Source organism: Manis pentadactyla, chromosome 10 (assembly GCF_030020395.1).
Source record: "Manis pentadactyla isolate mManPen7 chromosome 10, mManPen7.hap1, whole genome shotgun sequence".
NCBI classification, from domain to species: Eukaryota; Metazoa; Chordata; class Mammalia; order Pholidota; family Manidae; genus Manis; species Manis pentadactyla.
In genome coordinates this window covers 3,414,265-3,435,361 of record NC_080028.1, presented here as the reverse complement: position 1 = coordinate 3,435,361, position 21,097 = coordinate 3,414,265, and the positions used below count along the sequence as shown (strand labels likewise).

The 21,097-nt window shown below is 52.8% G+C and overlaps 1 protein-coding gene and 1 long non-coding RNA gene across 6 annotated transcripts in view; one reads left to right on the top strand and one right to left on the bottom strand.

The window, feature by feature from the left end:
* The window catches only part of GTSE1 (G2 and S-phase expressed 1), a 26,430-nt gene extending 8,013 nt beyond the window's left edge, over nt 1-18,417 (top strand). For 3 of the 5 annotated variants that reach the window (XM_057508424.1, XM_057508426.1, XM_057508425.1), the window contains 10 exons: nt 418-475; nt 565-1,189; nt 3,456-3,626; nt 4,282-4,510; nt 5,480-5,860; nt 11,636-11,708; nt 14,496-14,732; nt 16,584-16,770; nt 17,250-17,462; nt 17,957-18,417. In XM_057508424.1, coding sequence (XP_057364407.1) covers nt 418-475; nt 565-1,189; nt 3,456-3,626; nt 4,282-4,510; nt 5,480-5,860; nt 11,636-11,708; nt 14,496-14,732; nt 16,584-16,770; nt 17,250-17,462; nt 17,957-18,040 — 2,258 coding nt within the window. In that variant the 3' untranslated portion in view covers nt 18,041-18,417. The remainder of the gene's footprint in view (nt 1-417; nt 476-564; nt 1,190-3,455; nt 3,627-4,281; nt 4,511-5,479; nt 5,861-11,635; nt 11,709-14,495; nt 14,733-16,583; nt 16,771-17,249; nt 17,463-17,956) is intronic. The other 2 variants (XR_008999557.1, XM_036906603.2) reach the window with 2 other exon arrangements.
* On the bottom strand, nt 16,629-21,097 carry LOC130678914 (uncharacterized). The gene is made up of 4 exons (XR_008991869.1): nt 20,966-21,097; nt 17,821-17,993; nt 17,609-17,723; nt 16,629-16,765 (listed from the first exon to the last, which is right to left on the bottom strand). It is a non-coding gene; the product is annotated as an uncharacterized LOC130678914 (long non-coding RNA).

Below are 21,097 nucleotides of genomic sequence, written 5' to 3'. Positions count from 1 at the left end.
GTAGTTTGTGATTGGGAATCTAATTTTGCGGAGCTGTGGCAGGTGGCCTTTTGAGAATGTCCAATATCTGAAAATGCCTTAGCTGGTCTTCAAACACTGGTGGAGTGGCTTGGAAAGTGCACTTCAGATTGTGTCTTTAAAATAAAATAAGGAGGTAGGCTTTGGGGGCAGCTTAGCAAACACTGAATGGCTAATGCTATTTTAAAAAGAAAATGGACAAAATAAGGTCATCCAGAGCCCCCGTGAATATGTGACTATAAGATAGTGAGGCACGCTTTGGGGGGATGTTCATGAAGCTGTGACTATAAAGTGGTGAGGCACGCCTAGCGGGGACAGTTCGTCATCGTGAGGGCTGTAGCGGCTGGTGGTCGCTCTGCGGCCCCAGCCCCACAGTGACGGCAGGCTTTCTCCCCCCAGACATTCTTCTTCTGGCCGATGAAGAATTTGACTTCGATCTTTCACTGTCGTCTTCAAGGTAAACAAATGAGGTTTCTTCCCTTGCTTTGGTTATAACCACTCTTATTTAAATGCCTGCGTTATTAATATCCTTTTCTTTTAAAATAGTGCAAATGAAGATGACGAAGTCTTTTTTGGACCCATCGGACATAAAGAAAGATGTATTGCTGCGAGCTTAGAATTAAATAGTCAGATTCCCAAAGAACCTTTTGTGCCAGCATCAGAAAGTCACTTCTCTTGGAGTCCTCTTACCGGAGAAAAATTTGTGGAAGTTTATAAAGAAGCTCACTTGTTGGCCTTACAGATAGAAAGCAACAGCAAAAGCGAGGCGGCCCTAGCCGCCAGGCCCGAAGCCCCTTGGAGCCACGGCGTGGAAAGGTTCATACAGGAGTCAAAATTAAAGATAAGCCTCTTTGAAAAAGAAAACGCGATGCGGAAAAGCCCCGTGTCCCTGAAAAGGGAGACATACTCCCTGTCCGACAGCCCCCCGAGTGGCCTGCGGCCCCCTGGAGCCCAGCCCGCCTCGGGCGCGGATCTGCGGAGCGCTCCTGCCCAGGCCAGGCCCACCCCGACCCCGCGGCCACCGCACTCTGCTCGCTGTCCTTTGCCGGTGGAACCAGGCACTGCTTACCCTGTGAAACAGGCGGTGGCGCAGAAGAGGGTCACCAGCAAACTGCTGCCGCCCCGAGCATCATCTGTGAGAGGAAAAGCCGCTCTCTTGGCCATGGAGAAGGTAGACTAAAACCTTAAAAACTCATTAGGGTTTTCATTTGCATTGACAAATTCCCCCTCTGAGAGTAGTCAGCAGTCATTCTCCTTAACTGTGACTTAGATTGCCATCAATCGGGTGAGCTGTCCTGGGACGTGGCAGTGGGCAGGTACACTGCCGGGGGTGCCGTCACCCAACTCTGGGAGCTGGGGGTCCTAGAAGCTTGCAGGGCAGGGCACTCGGGTAGGAGAAGGGGGGTGTCAGACTGCTGCCTCCAGGTTTTGCCTGAGGGGGCTTTACTCAGGGCAAGAAGCCCCAGCTATGAGGAGGGGCCAGGAGAATCAGGTCGGGGTCTGCCCTGTGCCCTTTCCCCGCTCTGCTCCTGTCCTGGCCATCAGGTCTCAGCTCCCTGAGCCAGTTATGGAGGGATGGGAGGGGTTGCTAGCAGGTTTAGGTCAATGTAAAATGCACACCAATAGGCTAGAAGTTCTTTTTCCCCTCTGCAAGCATATCTGGACCACACGCCTCTACTCCCAGAGCCCAGACTTGAACCGAGCCGAAGCCCAGCTGCCATTGCTGAGTGCTGGACTGAGGAGGCATGTGGCTGTTCCCCCAAGTAGCTGGGCTGTTCTTTAATCATTCAAACTCCTTTTTCTGGAGAGCATTTGGGTACAGATTTCTACTGATGTTCCTAGAATGAAAGTGACATGAATCTTGGGTGTCACGTGGACTCAGGCAGGAATTTGTACGTATGCCACGTGGACGCAGGACAGAGAGGCTGTGGTAGGATTTTGGCCGTTCTGGGGCCGACTGTTTTCCTGGGCCTGGAGAGCAATCTGGTGCCCCGGGGCTGGGTTTTCCGTCAGTGAGGTGTTAGCTGTGCAGCTGAGCTGCACTCTGAGCCCATGTGGGAGGCCAGCGCCACTTCCTACGTTGTTTCTGTGGGAGAAGTCCTTCCCTCTGGAAGGACGTACTGGCACGCCTTCCTCATGAGGGTCGCCTCTAGAAACAGCTGGGCCACTCGATTGCACAACTTGGAAATGTGCTTTCAAGACAGCTACAAGAATGGCTGCAGGAGGAAGAAAAAGGCAAGAAAAGAGGTGTTGGCAAAGAGATCAGAGCCCTTGGGCTCTGCTGGAGGTAATGTGAGACAGGCAGCCACTGTGGGCAGTTTAAATATAAAATTACCATAGGACCCAGCAATTCCACACTTCACTATATACCCAAGATAATCGAAAACGTCCACAGAGAGGCCTATGCACCAGTGTTCATGGCAGCTTATTCATAATAACCAAAAAGCAGAAATAACTCAGATGTCCATCAACTGATGAGTGGATAAATAAAATGTGGTCTGTCCATACAATGGGATATTTTTGGCAAAAAGAAATGTAGTACTGATAAATGGTCAGATGACCCTGAAAACATGCCCAGTGAAGAAGCCAGATACAAAAGTCACATACTATATGTTCCCATTTATATGAAGTGACCGTAACAGGCAAATTATGGAGACAAGGGGTGAATTAGTGGCTGTGCAAGCTGGGGAAGTCGGGAATGGGGAAGGTGTGGGTGTCTTTTAGGGGCAACAAAAAATGTTCTAAAATTGTATTTTCAATGGTCGTGCAACATAGTGAATATACCCAAAGCACTGAAGTATATACTTTAAAAAGGTGAAATTTATGCTGTGAGGTGGCATATCTCAATTTAAAAAGTGAAGGTAAAAGGAAGTCATTGCTTCTTATAATTCTCCTTGTTATAAGGGGTTATTTATATAAACATGGATTAGCTTCATGAATGCCCTTGTCCATAAATATGTCAGGAATTTATTCTTTGTTTGGTTCTGCTGTTCGAAGAAAAATGGCTTTCAGTACTAGAAGAAGGAGATTTATTGCAACCGAGCAGCTTCTCTGGTAGAAGGGAAGACCGTTTAATGAGTGTTTCCTTTCTGTACACTGTTTTAAAGGTTGTGTTACTACAGCCAGTTTCCTTGTTATCATCCTTAAATAAGAGTCCTGGCTGAGGATTGGCTTTAGGGGTCTCTCTGGTGTTAATGCAATGTCTTGGTATCGTTTTGCTCTGTTTTTAATGAGGAAGCAAACTCCATAGTCATTTTGTCCATGGTAACTTGGTGGAGGAAGGGAACTGCTCTGTTCCCTTCCGTCTAGTTGAATTGAGGAATGTGAATAGCATTGGGAGCATAGATGGAGCCTGCAGTGCCCTAAATGAAAACTGAGTGTGTCCAGGCATCGTTAAAAACTAGACAGTTCTCATGTTTCAAATTAAAAATTTTCAGCCTATGAAAGAGGTATCAGCTGGTCCTTCCAGGATGAAAACTCTGAATGAAAAGGAGTCCCACAGGGACAGGCCCCCTGACAGGCCCAGTGCTGCCCAGGATGTCGCCAGCTTGCCAGCCAGCGGAAGCCACTTGGTCCAAGGCAAGCGATCACTCCCTGCTCCAAACAAGGTGGGTCTGCCAGGGCTGCGGGTGGGCTGCGGCCTGTGGGCGAAGGGACTGAGGTAGCTTTGCATACCTGTGACGTGTCTTTTGATTAAAATCAAGGTTAGGAGGTTGAAGATAGGATCCCTGAGAGGCACGTTGGTGAAATGCCAGGAACACAGGCCTGGCATGTGTTTGGAGCTGGCCACTCTGCTGGGAGCTGTGTGGGCTGGGGAGACTGAGCCTCTGAGCGTCAGGGCGCCGATGGTGTGGGTGCTCCCTACTCCCCTCAGAGGGTCCTCATGCGGATGCGATGGGATGTCAAAAACTGGAGCTCCGCACAGGCACGGGCCACTGTCCATGGCTCTGCCGTCTCCTCTCCAGTGTTGGTCACCCTGAGCTGTGTGTAAGAGTCACTGGTGTTTCTGGTTAAAATTGCCCAAAGCTGGGTGCCACAGCCATGACTCAGTGAGCCTGGGTGGGCCCGTCTGCTTTGCAGCCCGCCCCACACGGGCAGCCAAAGAGGCTGCGCTTTGAACTGCTTGATCTTTTTCTTCTTTAAATGCAAGATGGTACTTATTAAATTATTAGAAGTTATTTTGAAATCCCATTTTTGCAGAGATAAGTAATGGGTAAATGATAAAATTTTTGACGATTCCATTTTTTTGACATTTTGTTTCAGCTGGGGCTGAAGAAAACTCTGTTAAAACCACCTGGTTGTGCTGGCGGTATTCCAAGAAAACCATCCTCCTCGCAGTCTGTCCCGGCTGTGGCTCCGGGTGTGCGCGCCTCTCCAGCTGCAGGCAAGACCCCAGCCACGCCACGCTCAGACTGCGTCCACCCCGGCGAGGTCTCAGCTGCTATCTGTCCCTCGGAGACTATTTTCACAGAACGCAAAGGCTCATTAGAAGGTCCTGGAGGGCTTGCTGTGCACGGGGCGGGCCCTTGTCTTGCAGGTGCTCCCCGCAGGAGAAGCCCTCTAGGACTGCTGGGTGTAGCTGAGGGGTACAAGGAGCCACCAAGTGGGTGTACGCTCCGGGTGCCTGAGAACATGGAGGGCAGCTGAGACCAGCATGTGGAATGCCATCAGACACAGGTCTTAGAAACAGGACGGTTCCAGATCATGTAGGGCATAGGACCTTATAATTCCTGGATATTTATTTTAATCCCCACTCCTAACTGGATTTTGGCTGCTATAATTTTATGTAGCCAAAGGTGCCATCTAGTGGCAAGGGAAGAAACCAGGTAGGCTGTGGGGAAAGGCATTGAGTTCCTGCTTTTAGGACTAAACACTTTTCAAATTATATTTGCTGTGTAGATTCTCTGTACTGTGTCCTGTGGTCCAGGCAGCATGGTGGAGACTTTGTGCATGAAATGTGGAGAGTAGGAACTCTAGAACCAGACTGATCTGACTTGAAATCCTAACTACCAGTTGGTGGTTAAGAAACCTCAAATGGTTTCCGCAACTTTACACAGGGAAGGGCTCATGCCTCCCTTGCAGCCCTCTGTGGGGCATGTGACTAGACTATCCCCTTCCATCCACTTAGCTACAGTAGATTTCTGCATTGACATAATCAATGAAGATAAGAGAGCCTGAATTTACATACACTTATGTACATCTTGATAATTGTGTCCAGAATTAGTACCTTAGAACACACTCAACTAAGCTACAAGCAACCTGGGTTGTTCTTTGTTTGAAAAATGTGCCTGATAACACACAGAATAAAATCATGTTAGAAATAGATAATTGTCTTCACTTGAAAACATTTTAGGGCAGATATGCTAAAGAGAGCCTATCTTGCATGTATTTGTTAAACTTCACAATTTAAAAATAACATAAGGTTGAGTGATAACCATATTTTGTGTGTCTCCTCTTCCAGCTAAATCAAGTGAACTTGCAAACCCTCCTGCAGACAGGTCGCGGCCTCGGTCCAACACCAGCCAGTCAGGCAGGACGGGATACGCCAGGCCAGGGCAGTGTGTGCAAGCAGGCCCTGCAGGTGCGTCCTGCAGGCCGAGCAAGTGGGCTGCGCTTGCTGAGCTGACCCCGGGGCAGGCCCAGGGGCCCACCACAGCACCTCTCACCCAGCCCCAGAGTCCAGAGAAGGGAGCCCGGAGGCTGAGCTCGCATTCCCGTGTGTCACACTCTTCCCAGCCTGAAGCAGCCGGGAGAATGAGAAGAAGAGATTCTTATCTAAACGCCAAGACAATGGCTATGCCCACCCCCACAAGTCAATTTAAAATTCCTAAGTCTTCCACTGGTAAGTAGTTGATACATTTTAATGTATTTTACAAATATTGAACAAATCCTACTTAGAATTTTTTAAAAAGTATTTGTTTTGGTGATGGTAGTTTCCTTTTTTTTGTTTGCTTAAAGCCCTTTAAATATGTTGTGTTATCTTCTAGCTTGCCTTAAGTCAGTGGAGTTCCTATCTTACACTCACTCCGCTCTGTGACTTACCATTGCTCTCAAGACTTTGTTGCTACTGTCAGCATTTGATAATGTTTTGATGTGGCTTTCTTTGTGTTTATCCATCTTGCAGGTTCTTCAGCTTCTTTGGTCTGTATGTCAGTTTTAATCATATCTGTAAAGAAATTTGGCCATTATTCAAATATTCTTTCTTGCTTCCCCTCATTTCCTGGGACTCAAATCACAGGGATCATAGACCCCCTGAGGTCTTGTGGGTCACTGAGGCTCTGTCCTCCCCCTGCCCCCAGCCTTTATTCCTGTGCTGCAGTTTGGATGTTTCCACTGTCATGTCTTCAAGGCCACATGGCTTTTCTGCCGTGTGTCTAATCTCTTAAGCCTGTCCATTTGGTCTTCATTTCTGACATGACCGTCTCCCCGCTTTTTCCCGTGTATTTGTGAGCATATTTGTAACGGCTGTTGTAAAGCCTGTTTCTTCTAATTCCATCTTCCCTGTCATTTTGGGGTTTGTTTCTTACTGACTTAATATTTTTCCTGGTTATGGCCACATTTTCCTGCTCCTTCACATGTTTAATTATCTTTTATCATCTGGACATTGTACATTTTACACTTGAACGCCTGGATTTTGTTGTCTTTCTTTGAGGAGTTGGATTTTGCCTTGGCACTTAAATTGCAGGTCGGCTTGATCCTTTGAGGCTTCTTAAATATCTTTGATGTTCCAGTCCCAAATGGCCTTTACTCTCAGGATATGTCAGCCCTGGCGCTGACGTGTGCCCTTCCCAGGTCTCTCCTGAGTCTCTCCTGTGAGGTTCCCACTCTGCCTGGGGGGCCGTGAGTGTGTCCCGGCCCTGTGAGCAATGGAACTTGTTCCCAGTAGTTTTTCTCAGCCTTCTGGGGTCTCGCACCTACACACCTCCCCCCAAGGGTTGGGGATCCCGCTCATATTTCCAGGGCCCCCTCCTCTCTAGGACTTAGGCTTCTGCCCCTCAGATTCCAGCCTCACCAGCCTCCCAGAGCCTGATCGTTGTCTCTTCAGAGCAGCGAGACTGCAGAACGACCTCGGGCTCTCCCCGCCTGCTGGCCTGGCATCTGGCAGCTGGGAGGTGGAGTTTGGTCAGGGTGGATTAATCTGGTGATTTGTATGCTATAGAAAGTTGTGCAGAACTGATTTAAGGGCGAGCACAGCTCCTGCCTCTCTAGGCAGCTTAAATGTCCTGAGGTTATGAGCATTTCTGCCCATACAGACGGCCTTTAACGCCCAACTGTGTTCTGAGTTCCCGTGTGAGAATGAGCCATCCTGCCATGCATGTCACTCGTGTGCCAGGCCCTCTCGGGTACAAGTCGGTCATAACATCAAATTCTACTCTCAAGGACTTTACATTTTAATGGCAGGAGATGAATATTATCAGATAAGTCTACTTTCCCATCATAAGTATGAGGAAGTGACTAAAAGAGAAAGGTGTCACAATGTTGAAGAATTTAGAGAGGGGTCCCTTCAGCTAAGATGGTCAGGGAGGGCTCCTCAGGAGGCAACAGTGAGCTGAGATCTGGACCATGAGAAGCGTGCAGCCATTAGGAAAGCCAGAGGGAGAAGACAGAGGAAAGCAGACAGAGGAAACGGCAAGCATGGGTCTCGAGGTAGAAAGATGCCTCATGAGTCCTAGAAACAAAGCCTAGAGTGGTAAGAAGGTAGTTATAGTAGTTAGGATTAGGTTCTGCGACAAGCCCAAAAAACAATGGTTTTAATCAAGATAGATGTTTATTTCCATCTCACATAAAAGTCTAGGTAGACATTCCAGAGGTGGTATGGCACTCCTCAGTATTAGGGACTCACACCTCTTCCACCTTGTTTTGCAATGATTAGCTTCTCTACCTCATAGTCTACTATGGCTGCACCAGCTCCAGCCTTCACACCAACCAGCAGGAAAATGGAATAGGTGGAGAAGAGCAAATCCTTACTGAACTGGAGGCTGTATGTGCCACTTCCATGTCTGTCCAATTGCTCAGGACTTAGTCATGTGACCACACTTACCTGCAAGGGATACTAAGACATGCTGTCTTTACATCCAGCCAACTTTTCGTATTCAAAAGAAGAGAAGAGTAGATACTGAACAAAAACAGCAACCTCAGTCTAGTTGGTGAATGAAGGGAAGAATAATAAGAGGTGGCGATAGACAGGGAGCCAGAGGCTGGCTCATTTACCACCCGTGACTGTGGCATGGCTCTCCATGTAATCTCAGCGCAGGGGAAGGTGCTGAAGAGGATTTTTTTTTTTTTTTACTTACTTACTTATTTATTTAACAGCTAAGAAAAGTTTTATTTACAGTTTTATACTTTTTTTAATTTTTCCTTTTTTTTTTTTTTGAGAGGGCATCTCTCATATTTATTGATCAGATGTTTGTTAACAACAATAAAATTCTGTATAGGGGACTCAATGCACAATCATTAATCCACCCCAAGCCTAATTCTCGTCAGTCTCCAATCTTCTGAAGCATAACGAACAAGTTCTTACATGGAGAACAAATTCTTACATAGTGAATAAGTTCTTACATGGTGAACAGTACAAGGGCAGTCATCACAGAAACTTTCAGTTTTGATCATGCATTATGAACTGTAAACAATCAGGTCGAATATGAATATTTATTTGATTTTTATACTTGATTTATATGTGAATCCCACATTTCTCCCTTATTATTATTATTATTTTTTTTTTTAATAAAATGCTGAAGTGGTAGGTAGATGCAAGATAAAGGTAGAAAACATAGTTTAGTGTTGTAAGAGAGCAAATGTAGATGATCAGGTGTGTGCCTGTAGACTATGTGTTAATCCAAGCTAGACCAGGGCAATAAAACATCCACGTATGCAGAAGATTTCTCTCAGAACAGGGGGGGTGAGGTTCTAAGCCTCCCCTCTGTTGATCCCCAATTTCTCACCTGATGGCCCCCCTGCGACTGTGCCTGTCTTAGTTTGTTCCTCCCTTGAGGAATCTTACCCGTCTCTGGCTTGAAGAGGATTTTAAGCAGGGAATATGACCTTCAAAACATCCCTCCCTGAGGGAAGGGCAGGCCCTATGGGCAAGAGTGGAAGCAGGGAGAACCAGGCGGAAGCCCCCCTGTGCTCTGGACAAGAGATTGCGGTGGGGGTGGAGGGAGAGGTGAGGAGGGGCTCGCATGACCAGGTGCACCTGGTACTGCTCCCCCACCCCCCGGTGATGGGAGGCTGGAGGGAGAGCCGCACCAGAGCAGAGCCCGCTGCTGTTTGGGCCTGTTGGGTTTGAGATGCCTACATGGCTCTAGTAGCCATGCTGGGCAGGCAGTTGAATGCATGAGTCGGGACCTCAGGGGAGAAGTCACACCTAGAGGTAAAATGTAGGTTCTGGCAGCAGAGTGCTACGTGTGTCTGCACACATGGGTGCTCCGTGAACAGGGTTCTCAGGGCCCCGCGTGGCAGCGGGTACAGGGCTGTGCTTGGCTGTGTTTGCTGCCTTCCTTCCCGAGCACCCATGGCTGTGCTGCCTCTGGCCGTGCGTCTTCGTGCGGCCTTTGCCCCGCTGTGGCTGGCGCTCCTGCCCTCCAGCTGCACGGAGCTGCCGGACTCGCACCGGGGCCATCGCAGGTCTGCCTCCGCCCTCTGCTGCCTGGCGGCGGCCCTGCGGCTCTCTGGTCTGCCTTCTCGCTATAGCCAGCTGTCCTCTTCCCAGCGTCAGGGACAGGCTGTCTTGTGACCTCCTTTCACCACTCATCCTGGGGAGGCCATGGGGGCCACTGCCCTTCAGAGCACATGGCCCTGCAGTGATGGTGCGTGCCATGCGCCCCCTGGGGCTGAGGGCACTTGCGGTTGTGGGGCGCCAGCTGTCACTGCAGAGGAGACGTGGGGACAGTGTGAACCGAGCCCTGGCATGGGGCCTCTCATGTACAGGTTTCTGAAAATATTCCTGAGACAAATGGGTTCTTTTATTGTGACTCCTGATGCCCAGGGCCACACAAAGGACTGAGGCCGGCGTGACCTGGACTCGCCTCTGCAGCACTGAAGTGACAGTGGGGCCCCAACCTCAGCACTCTGGAGGGACAGGGTTCCAGCCCGGCGTTCTGACCCCGGGCTGACCCTTGGCCAGTTGTGAGAGTATAAGAAAATATTTTAATACATATAAATGTTCATGAAAATAGTTAACTTCCTGTGCATCCTTGGAAGCTACTGGAGTTTGCTCCACTAAGATGAGCGAGAAAGCAGTAAGAGGGAAAAGATGGATCCCTGATAGGGACCCCGGCCCAGCCCAGGGGTGGCGGGAGCACAGGCCAGTGGCCTGCGAGGCCCCTGTGGAGGATGTGGCCTCGGCACCCGAGGGGTGTAACCGCCTGGAAACTGCTCCTGAGGACGGAAGTTAGCGGACAGTTGGTCACAGGTTCCCCGCCAGAATCAGAAACAAGCAAATGGAGACAAGCAAGATCTTAAGGGAGGGGGCAGGGAGGGAGCCAGGCAGGTGTGGTCACGTGCAGCGGCCTCCTCAGCTGAGCGCATTCACACAGCTGCGAAAATGTGACCACAGGCCCACGAGCTGCATAGGACGGGGCGGGTGGGGACCGAGGGGCTGGGTCCTTAGGTGACGTCGCAAGTATTTGAACACAAGTGGCATATGTGTGACTTAGAGATACGGAGCAAGTAACATAGGAAACAACCAGACAAGCTGGGAGTCGGGGTGGGCGCAGCAGGAACCTGCTGATTTTTACCCTTCATATTTTGTGCGCACCACTTTGGTAAGGCTGACTTGGGAAAGAACAGGAGACGGGAGTGGAGATAAGCACATGCAGCAGCCTCTTTGGAGAAGCAGTGCAGACGTGGGGCAGTGGGAGGGGCCGGGACAGGGGCAGGCTTGAGGGTCAGGGGGTCTGGAGAGGGTACCTGGACGAGCAGCCACCCGGGCCCCACCAGGCCTCAGAGCACCTGCTGCAGAGAGGTCTCTGCACCAGCCCCACGTTCCCTTTGGGGCTGGGGAAGGGGTGCTGGGGACAGCTTCTTTGCCCGTGGCTTCCAGGAGGTAGCAGGGTGTTACATGGGGGTCCTGGCACCTGCGGTTTGGAGGCCCCAGGGTGAGTTTGTGAATTGGTTCCCGGGAGACAGTGTACTCGAGGGACTAGGTGGCCTGGGGCCTGTGCTGGCGTCGCTCAGCCCTCCCGGCCTGCTTGTCATCACACACCCATGTAGATCACAGGAGGCCTCACGGTCACCCTAGTGCTGCCCTGGTTTAGGGAAATGAAGGCGCTGGTGGACTCTGGGGCCTACCCGGGAACCTCACCACGTTGGTGTTGCCATGGGGGAGCAGCTTGCCAGTTCAGGGCTCTCACCAGCACACTTGACTTGTTTATGCTAAACGCCGCCTGCTTGATGCCCCTAAGGGCGTGCTCCACTGCCGTCTGGGTTGGCGGCCAGGCTGAGGGCAGAGCTGGGGATGAGGGGAGGACGTGTCCCCTCTCACGCTCCTAGGCCCTGCTGGTTCTCCCTGTGAGCTTCTCTGATCTTGGCCTACTTTGTGGCAGCTGGGAAAATGGGGGTGTTAGATGGTGATTCATCACTTGGTGGGTGACTGTACACACTTCCTCTCCCATCTCAGGTGAACCCCCAGATGGCGGGACGCCAAAGTTCTCCCAGGCACAGAGGCCTCAGACGTGCACGTCAGTGGGGAGGTAATGAGTCGTCTGTTTCCTTTCTTTTTAGATTATGGTTAAGGATGGACTGGTGCATCTGCTACCTTCTGGAAGAGCATTTGCAAATATGTGGTGACCCCACAGCCTGATACCATGTGTCTGAGTCCCGGCTGGGGGTGCAGATTGAGCTGCTGGGGGCAAGGCCCATTAGGTCCACTGCAGTTTCGGTAGCCGCAGACTTGCCTCCTGCGTGTCAGACCCCAATCCTAGCCCTGAGCGGGGGCAGTTCTCTCACCAGGCCGCAGGGCAGAATCGCCCTCAGAGCTATTACACGTGCCCAGCCCACCCCCGGGGGTTCTGTAGGGCGACTGATTTGTGCCTGGTGCGCCCACTGCTGTGGTGCAGTTATTGGATTGGGTTTAAGTCCCGGCTCCATCACTCTCTTGTCTGTGGCTTAGTGTGAGTTATTGAATCTGCACATGCACACACACACACACACACTGGTCTGTGACTTAGTGTGAGTTATTGAATCTGCACACGCATACGCACACACACACTGGTCTGTGACTTAGTGTGAGTTACTGAATCTGCACATGCACACACACACGCACACTGGTCTGTGACTTAGTGTGAGTTATTGAATCTGCACATGCACACGCACACACACACTGGTCTGTGGCTTAGTGTGAGTTACTGAATCTGCACACGCACACACACACGCACACTGGTCTGTGACTTAGTGTGAGTTATTGAATCTGCACATGCACACGCACACACACACTGGTCTGTGGCTTAGTGTGAGTTATTGAATCTGCACACGCACACACACACTGGTCTGTGGCTTAGTGTGAGTTACTGAATCTGCACACGCACACACACACGCACACTGGTCTGTGACTTAGTGTGAGTTATTGAATCTGCACATGCACACGCACACACACACTGGTCTGTGGCTTAGTGTGAGTTATTGAATCTGCACACGCACACACACACTGGTCTGTGGCTTAGTGTGAGTTACTGAATCTGCACACGCACACACACACACGCACACTGGTCTGTGACTTAGTGTGAGTTATTGAATCTGCACATGCACACGCACACACACACTGGTCTGTGGCTTAGTGTGAGTTATTGAATCTGCACACGCACACACACACACTGGTCTGTGACTTAGTGTGAGTTACTGAATCTGCACACGCACACGCGCACACACGCACTGGTCTGTGACTTAGTGTGAGTTACTGAATCTGCACACGCACATGCACACACACACTCTCTGGTCTGTGGCTTAGTGTGAGTCACTGAATCTGCACACACACACGCACACGCCACCACTGCCCCAGGCTGGGAGTTGTCTGAGCAGATGGCAGCCCCCTCCCACTGAGTCACCCTCCCACTGCCATTCCTACTGCCACCTGCCAAGGTCAGAGCATTGCTTCGTCCACACACCCAGCCCTTTCTGATGGCCAGTCCCTAGGCTGGCACTCTGGGCACTGTCGCAGTGGAGGGACCCTGCCCAGTGCTGCTTAGCCCTGTGTGCACCGGCTGGGAGTGGGGGCAAAGGACCCTCAGACCTGGGGAGCACTGCCAGGGTGGGGGTCCTGGCTCTGCCGTGTGACCAGGGCGGGAGCTGTGCTTTGGACCTTGCTGGGATGGCGTGGCACGGCAAGGCCGGCTCCAGGCTTGGGCACCAGCGCAGGGGCCCTGATCCTGGCGCTGCCACAGACCAGGGTGGGCACTCTGCGAATCTTCTCAGGTTTCTGGGCTTTCCTTTACATGTATGTGTACTTGGGAAGCACCGCATGGGGGTGCCCGGGGCTTTCCCCGACACATCAGCCTCGCTGTGGCCCCTTCCCCGACGGGCAGCGTGGGCGAGCACATCCCAGCTCCACTCCTGCCTCACTGCCCCTCCACCTTGGTTTTCTCACCTGTACGGTGGGAAATCCTGCCTCCCAGGGCCTTTCTGAGGGTGACATTCGTTTATATTTTTACTCCTTTTCCCTGGAGCTGGTGGTGGAGCTGCCAGTGCTCAGCAGTTCAGGGAGTGAGCAGGGAAGTGATCCCAGAACTTGCAGTGGGGCAGCTTGACCCCCTGGCGCCCCGTCCTGCCCGTGCTCCTGGAGCAGTTCTGTCCTTCGGGGAAAGGCTGTTCTCAGCCTGGAGCTCGCAGAGCCTCCCTGATGGATGGTGAAGCCAGCGGGCGTCCTCCCCAGGCCTCTGGGCTGGCTCCGTGTTGGCAGGGCGCCCCCGCTTGCTTACTTCAAGACAACTCTCCTCTGTCGGCATCAGGGACACGGATACAGCTGAGGTCAGCCCCGCGCGGCAGTGGAAGCTGCAGGCCCCGCCGCGGTGCAGGTGGAGGCCAAGGAACAAGCAGCGGGCCATGCTGCCCCGTCTGTGTCCGCGCGGGACTCTGGCTCCTGGGCCTGGGACGCGCGAGCACGCAGCGCACCCTCTTGCCCACCCACCTGCCTCGCCAGACCCCGCTCAGGTCTGGACTCCTCTGCGCGTATTCATGCCACCAAAAGGTGACCTTTTATCTCTTCTGAAGCTCCCCTGAAGCCACTTTCCTGGTGCCACTAAAGCGCAGTCACCTTGCTGGAGTCTGTGAGGAGGGCAGAGGTGCCAGAGCTGCAGGGTCCCCGGGTGGGCAGCCCTGAGTCCCTGGTCTTGCTGCAGCCTTGCCTTCCTGGAGGACAGAGCTCCAACAGGCTCCACTGGCTTCCATTGTTTAGGTTGAAATTGTAGGACTTCCTTCTGCTTTAGCCTGATGGCTGAATAATTAGACCTTTTTTAGGTGCTCAAGACACCTATTGGTCTTTGCAGGGTTGTCCCCGGCACCCCTGCTAGACGCTCGTCAGGGCCAGCCCCACAGAGCCTTTTCAGCAACACGAGGACCCCTGTGAGCAGGAGGCGAGCGTCAGCCTGGGCCACACCTGCCGGCTGGCGACTCTCCGCCCTGCCCTTGCTGACCCCTAGAACCGTGCCCAGGGCTCCGGTTTCTCCCCCGTGTGTGCCTGCTCAACGACTCTCTTCTGAGCCCCAGAAAAAGTCTGCAGTGAGGTAAGAGATAAATGTTGCAATGGGTCTGTCTCAAATCCATAAAGCCTCAAGCGATGCTCATGTCGGAAAGGCTGGCTGGTCTGGTGCAGAGGCACTGGATGGGAGCTGGCCAGGCTGAGGTTAATCGCACCCCCAGCGAGAGACCCTGACCCCAGGCTCCCCAAGGTGGGTCTCAGAAAGTAAGGGAGGCGCTTGCTCCCTCGTCGTGTTCCTCACCTAACATCCTGTCCGGGGCTCGGCCGGGAAGTCAGCCTGCCCACCCTGTCTGGGTGGGGGAGGGTCTCTCTGGGGGCCCTGTGGGCAGAGCTGCTCCTTGAGGCACATTAGCCTTCAGGACCCCTGGGATCAGTGGTGCCCTTGAGACTGGCCCCGGGGGAGGCCTGCAGTGCGCCCTCCAGAGCCTCTGTCAGTGGCCTCGCTCAGGCTTCCTGAGAAACAGACCGAATCCTCTGGGGTGCCTGCCCCCCCGCCTCTCCCGGCTCCCTCACTTCCTCCAGCCACCTTCCCCCACACTGGCTCTGACAGGCCGCCTCGCCGTCATCTCCGCCTGGAGTGCATGGAGCCAGAGCTGCCGCCTCCCCATCACTGAAGTGCATGTCCAGTGGCCTTTCCAGAGGCCCCGTTCCCCTGCTGGTCCTCCAGAGCACCTCTCCCCTCTGCACCCGAACAGAGTCTGTGTCTGTCCACTCGCTGGTCGCCTGGCACAGTACTGGTGCGGGAGCTTCCTGGGAGCTGGACCTCCTCAGACAGGCTCATCGCCACTTCCCTAGAGCTGAGAACAAGCTCCTGGCACAACATAGGTGCTCAGGAAATACTGACGGGAAGAATCACCCAAGCAGAAGGGTACTGCTGTCACTGGCTCTGACTTCAGCTTTTGTCCACGAGGATTCAGCGGGCAAAGCATAGATACGGGGCTGTCGCCACTCCCCCTGGTGAACAGCCTTAAGGAACAGGGAATACCGTCGGCGTGCGCGGCACCAGGCTAGGGACCTGCTCCGTATAGGGGCCGGTTGGAGGCTTTGGCCACACAAGTATCTGTTCGGTGCTGTCAGAGTAGAGAAGGCTGGAAGGGAAAATGCCTGGATGTGTGCTAATGGGGGAGAGAGAGGCCAAACAGGAGGAGGAAGGGCGGTCCTAAAGCCCCAGTGAGCCCCAGTGTGTGGGCGGTGGCAGTGACCTGGGTCAGCAGTTATGCCTGTTAGTGTGTGTGAATAAAACTCAGTTTTTTTCAGATTGTTATGAAGCCTTTAAAATATTAAAAAGAAAACATGCTGTAGAAACTTATGAAAACTGCTGCTTTCCCTGGTTTCCTCCCATCTTTCGGCTTTGAGTGACCAGGTGTGTGCAGGCCTGCTAGGCTGCTGACGACGGGCTGGCCCCAGGGGCTCCCTGCACCGTCTGGGAAATAGACAGCTGAGGAGCATCTGCACGGGCGGCACGTTCCAGGGGGCCCCTGCTGTGGAGGTGCAGCCGGGGCTCCAGCCTGTCCAGGGTGCCAGCCAGAGGAGGCAGCCCTCCGGGCACAGGGGCACTGGGGGCACATCCAGGAGTAGAGGCTACGCGTGGCCCTCGCCCCTCCCCTCCCAGTGAACACCTGAAGGGAAAGGGAGTGAGACTGGCAGTGCCAACAGCAGACTGGTGAAGTGTTAGAGCTGAAAGGAGCCGCAGAGAGGCTTGCTCAAGAGGGAACTTGGGTCGAAAGTGAGTTCCTCAAGGTTAGATGGCTGCCGCTGACGGAGCGGGAAGCAGAGGCAGGACTCTGTCCTGTGTGATGTGCTCCAGAGGACAGCCGCAGCCCAACAAGCTGGCATTACAGATGTCTTCTCATGAGACCCCTCCTTCTTCCTGCAGGACTGCACCAGTGAGGGAGGCCAGCAGCAAGGCTGCTTCCGGGCACTCAGGCTTGTCCCCTGATGCAAGTTTTTCTCCATCTTCTGTGCCACAGGCACTTAACTTTTCTCCAGAGAAGAGGGATTTTGCCTTTTCAAAAGCTGCACTGGATGGAGCACAGCCACCTGAAGATTCATCCCCTGCTGAGGTAAAAGAACAGGTGTACCTAGTGGTGTCACCTGGCTTAGTAGAGGTGGCCCTGGAAGCCATGGGGCAGCTCAGGGTAGTGGCCCACGGAGTTGCCCCTGTAGGAATTCGTCCATGACCCTGGGCCTCCAGTGCCAGCTGTGCCAAAGAGAGAGGACCACAGGCCACTAGAGGGGACAAAAGCCACACTTCCCCTTGCATTTGGCCAGAGGGCTGGGGCTCACAGGACAGGAAACAGGTAGCAGTGCAGGGCGAGAGAGGGAGTGCAGCATTGGCCTTGGCGGGAGGGGGCAGCCCAGTGGGTACTTGGCCAGTACCCACCCCCCAGCCAGCTCTCCGCACTCAGGGGCCCACCCCAGCCCTCCTTTTTGGGTTTCCAAAGCTGTTGGCTGCCTGGAGACATAAACAAAGCCCACATTTTGCCAAGATGGTCGAACAAAAGATGCTAGAATCGCCTTTCAGTCTGGTGTTTTTCTCTAGGCTATTCTCGTGGATGTTAAACCGGACCAGCTTACCATCACTTCAGAAGCCAGCAGCACATCCCTCCCCGACCTGCCTCTCATTGACTTTTGTGATACTCCAGAAGCAAATGTGGCTTTGGCGTCTGAAAGCAGACCTCTGATCGACCTCCTTATAAACACTCCAGACCTGAGCAGAGAGGCCCCATCTAAGTCTCTCGCTGACGTGGGGCAGGTGAGGAGCAAAAGGAGGCCCTGAGCTGGCTTCAGCCTCGGGTGGTCTCGGTTCTGGGCGTGCCCCTCATCCTGAGGCACATCACAGTGACCTTGGGGAGTGGTCGCCGAGATGTGCAAGGTGGCGTGTCTGAGGGCATGGCTTACCTTTAGTGGCGTGAGCTCAGAGGACACCAGCCCTGGTGAGGACTCCTGCCCAGGAACACCCGGCATTTCCCTGAGGGCAGGGGTCATGGCAGTTCCCCTCCAGGATCCCCAGTGCCTAAAGCATGGAGAGGGAGCACACCTGCTGGAGGAGCTCTGCGCCCTCCAGTGTGTGGCATCCTCTCCTTTCAGCTTCCTGGACGTGCCAGGCTTACCCAGCAGTTACGGGACCGAGCCACGGCAGAGCCGGCTCTCAGGCAGCCTGGTGCTCAGGGAGCCAGCCTGCGGGGTCGACGGGCTGGGCAGGGCCACGTGGGTGCGCGCTTCACCTCCGTCACTTCTCTCTTGCAGCTGATAGACTTGGCTTCTCCTCTGATCCAGCCGAGACCTGAGGCCGACAAAGAAAACGTGGATTCGCCACTTCTCAAGTTCTGAGTAGAATGATCCTTTGGGTTTTACTCTTTGTTAAAAGAATCATCAGTCCTAAAGTGGTTTTCAGCCCTTAGAAATAAATTCTAAGAGGAACTGTACTGAAGAAATTAAAGAAAAACAACCCAAAGAGAAGTTGCTGGGCCTGGAGATGGCCGCAGGACCGTGGGCTTCTGCTGCCGAGATCGCCGCCGCCCAGCGGCTTCCCTCCGCGCTGCCCCGCACGCTGCTCGGGGTGCAGCGCTGGAGTCGCTCCGCAGGAGGATTTTGTTTTGAATCTTGTGTGTGTAAAATAGCAAGTGCCTTTTAAAAATTTAGTTTGTATGAAAAGTTAAATACTCTAGATTTAAACTGTAAAATAAATGAAAATGTATTAAAGCATTTATCTGATTTTTAAGATCATTTTAATTTCAAACATGCCTAGCTGTTTTCATCATTCTGAGTAGGCAAGGTTTGTGTTACCCGAACTTTCTTTCTACAAAAGTAACTTTGAAAACTTAGTGCGCATAAATACTGGTTTAAATGCCGACGTCAGGCTCCCTGCCCAGGTCTGGGGCAGGCCTACTAACCTGTGTTTTCGGTGGGCAGTCAGGTGACTCAGAGAGAGGCTGCTCTGGGGAGGTGGGGTGGGACGGAGAGGGACGTTGGGGGGACGAGGACGGGCTGCCTGAGCACCGAGGTGGTAAGGCTGGACCCCCAGCTATGCTCCCGGCGGGGGGAGCAGTAGGGAGTGGGGGCAGAGGACCACTGCAAAGTGTATTCCCTGCCGGGAGCCATTCTGGTTTAACATTTCCTAAAAACCAGCTGGCGTGGAAGCTACTCATCCATCCGTACAGATACCTCCTCATTTTATGAGTCTTAGTTCAGCAGCTTCACAGCGGACAGTTGAAAAGCAGCTAATAGGACCTGCTATCTGGGCTCGCATCCTGTGTTCCCTTGTCCAGCGGGGGCCGAGGGAAGAGCTGGTCGGGCTGCGCTTTAAACTCGCCCCTTGGAACGGTGATCCTGCGGCATCGAGTAGGAAAGGAGCACGCATCACCAAACAGCATTGCGCTGAGTTCTCAACCGGAGTCGTGACTCGGCTGTTAGACTCTCAAAACAAGGCACCCTTGCTCTGGAATGCTCCCTGGCGAGCGGGAGAGGGCCTGTAGGAACTTCAGTTGTCCATTCTTTTCTCCGGGCTCTATTCTGGAGGGCAATACAGAATTCTAGAACCCAGGATTAGCGCAAGGGTCCTCTGATGTCTGGTGTGGCCCCTTACTTCACAGGAAAATCCAGAATCGAAATAATTCATTGAACAAAATTTATGAAGACTACTATTGGCAGGCTGCATTTCTGCTGGGGACACAGAGGGTGCAAACGCCCACCTTCAGGGGGGCTTAATGGTTTGGTGGGAGAGAAGGGAGTTAAAGTCTGAGCTAATAAACAGTATAAATGGGGCTCTGGTCATCCCATCCACACCCGGGCTTGGGCCCTCAGCCTGCTCCCTCGCTCTTGTTCGGCGCTCCCCCAGGCTGCCCGAGGAGTGGCCAGGCTCTCCTTGGCACCAGGATGTGCTGTCCAGTTTACAAGTGCCCCCAGCCAGGACAGAAGAAATGATTTTAATTCTCCAGTAGATGGGAGGAAGCCCAAGAGCACGTGGTGACTGAGGCAGCGCACCCCCACACCCCGCCAGTGCACATCATCCCCTTCCTCCTGGCCTGAGCTCGTGCCGTCCTGTGGAAGCCGCTCAGTCTGAGATGTCCTCTACACTCTGCCTCCTCTGACTCCCAGATCCTGGGCACTCGGAGGGCTGTGTGTGAGAAATCACATACCGCCCACAGGAGCACTGAAAGCTCAAGGCTACTGGGCCCACGGGGTGGCCACTCTGCACAATGCTGTGAGCTGCCCCTGGATTGGAGGTCCACCTTCACGTGATGTTTACCACATTTCATTAATACATCACGTTTCGGCCACTTTGCAGGTGGGCAGGGGCACACCTAAACCCAAAGCCCTTTGCAGGGGCAGAAACATTGCACTTCTGCCCTCTGCTCTAACCTCGTACCAAACTGCCACACCCAGGACGGGGTAGTCCTCCAAACAGTCCCCAAATGCAGTGACGCCACAGATTGAACTAAATGTTCATCCCTAAATCTGCTAAAGGCCAGGTGTCCAGATATTGGGTTTACTTAACTCTTCTGGGAAATGCCAGATGGAACTGCTACCTCTGTTAGATGTCTTCCTGGCAACTCATTCTTCAGAAAAGGCAGTCAGTGTTATCACCCCATGGGGCCTGTGCCCTTCCGTCCTGTGTGGAGCTCACCTTGTTCCTGCTCTTGGTTATGATTCTCTCCCGTTGGCAGTTTCTGCTTCTCTTTTTACCAGTGGGCACTTGGGGCTTCCTCATTTCACTCTAGACCCTTAAAACTATTCCTGTTCTCAAGAAAATGGTTTGTTTTAATAAGTATCCATGTTCAAACACTATGTGTGTGACTTCCAAACTGTCTGCATTTGTACTGCTGGCATGCATTTCTCAAACCGTGGTTCAAATCCCACATGAAATCAATTTGGCACACTGCACCAGTTTTAAAAAAGAACGAGAAAGAATAAAATGGAAGATAATGGATACATGGCACATTGCAAGGGTTAAGAACTATTGAGAAGCATTCATTTTTACACGTACATGTGTACGTTGGTGTGTATTCGTGGCCGCCCTGTAAAATGTGATACTGTGGGTTTGAAACAAAAAATTTGAGTCACTGATCGCTGATTTAAAGAATGCCTGTGGATTGTAGCCTCTGGTTTCCCGCATCTCACAGTCCTCTGAGTTTGCTTTCATTCATACCCTCCTACCTTCCCACACTCCGCTTTTAGGCCCAGCAAGTGTTTCCAGCTGCTTCTATCGTCCAGAAATCCGCCCTCTGTCATTGCCAACCTCCAGCACGTGTTCACCTGCTCATTCCTTCGGCAATAGTCGCACCTCCCGCGTTGGAGCTGACCTGGCAGGCCAGCCCTCCCCCGCCAATCTCCCACAGGACGGGAACGCCAAGTTCCGCCCGCTACATCCACTCCACCAGCGAGCGC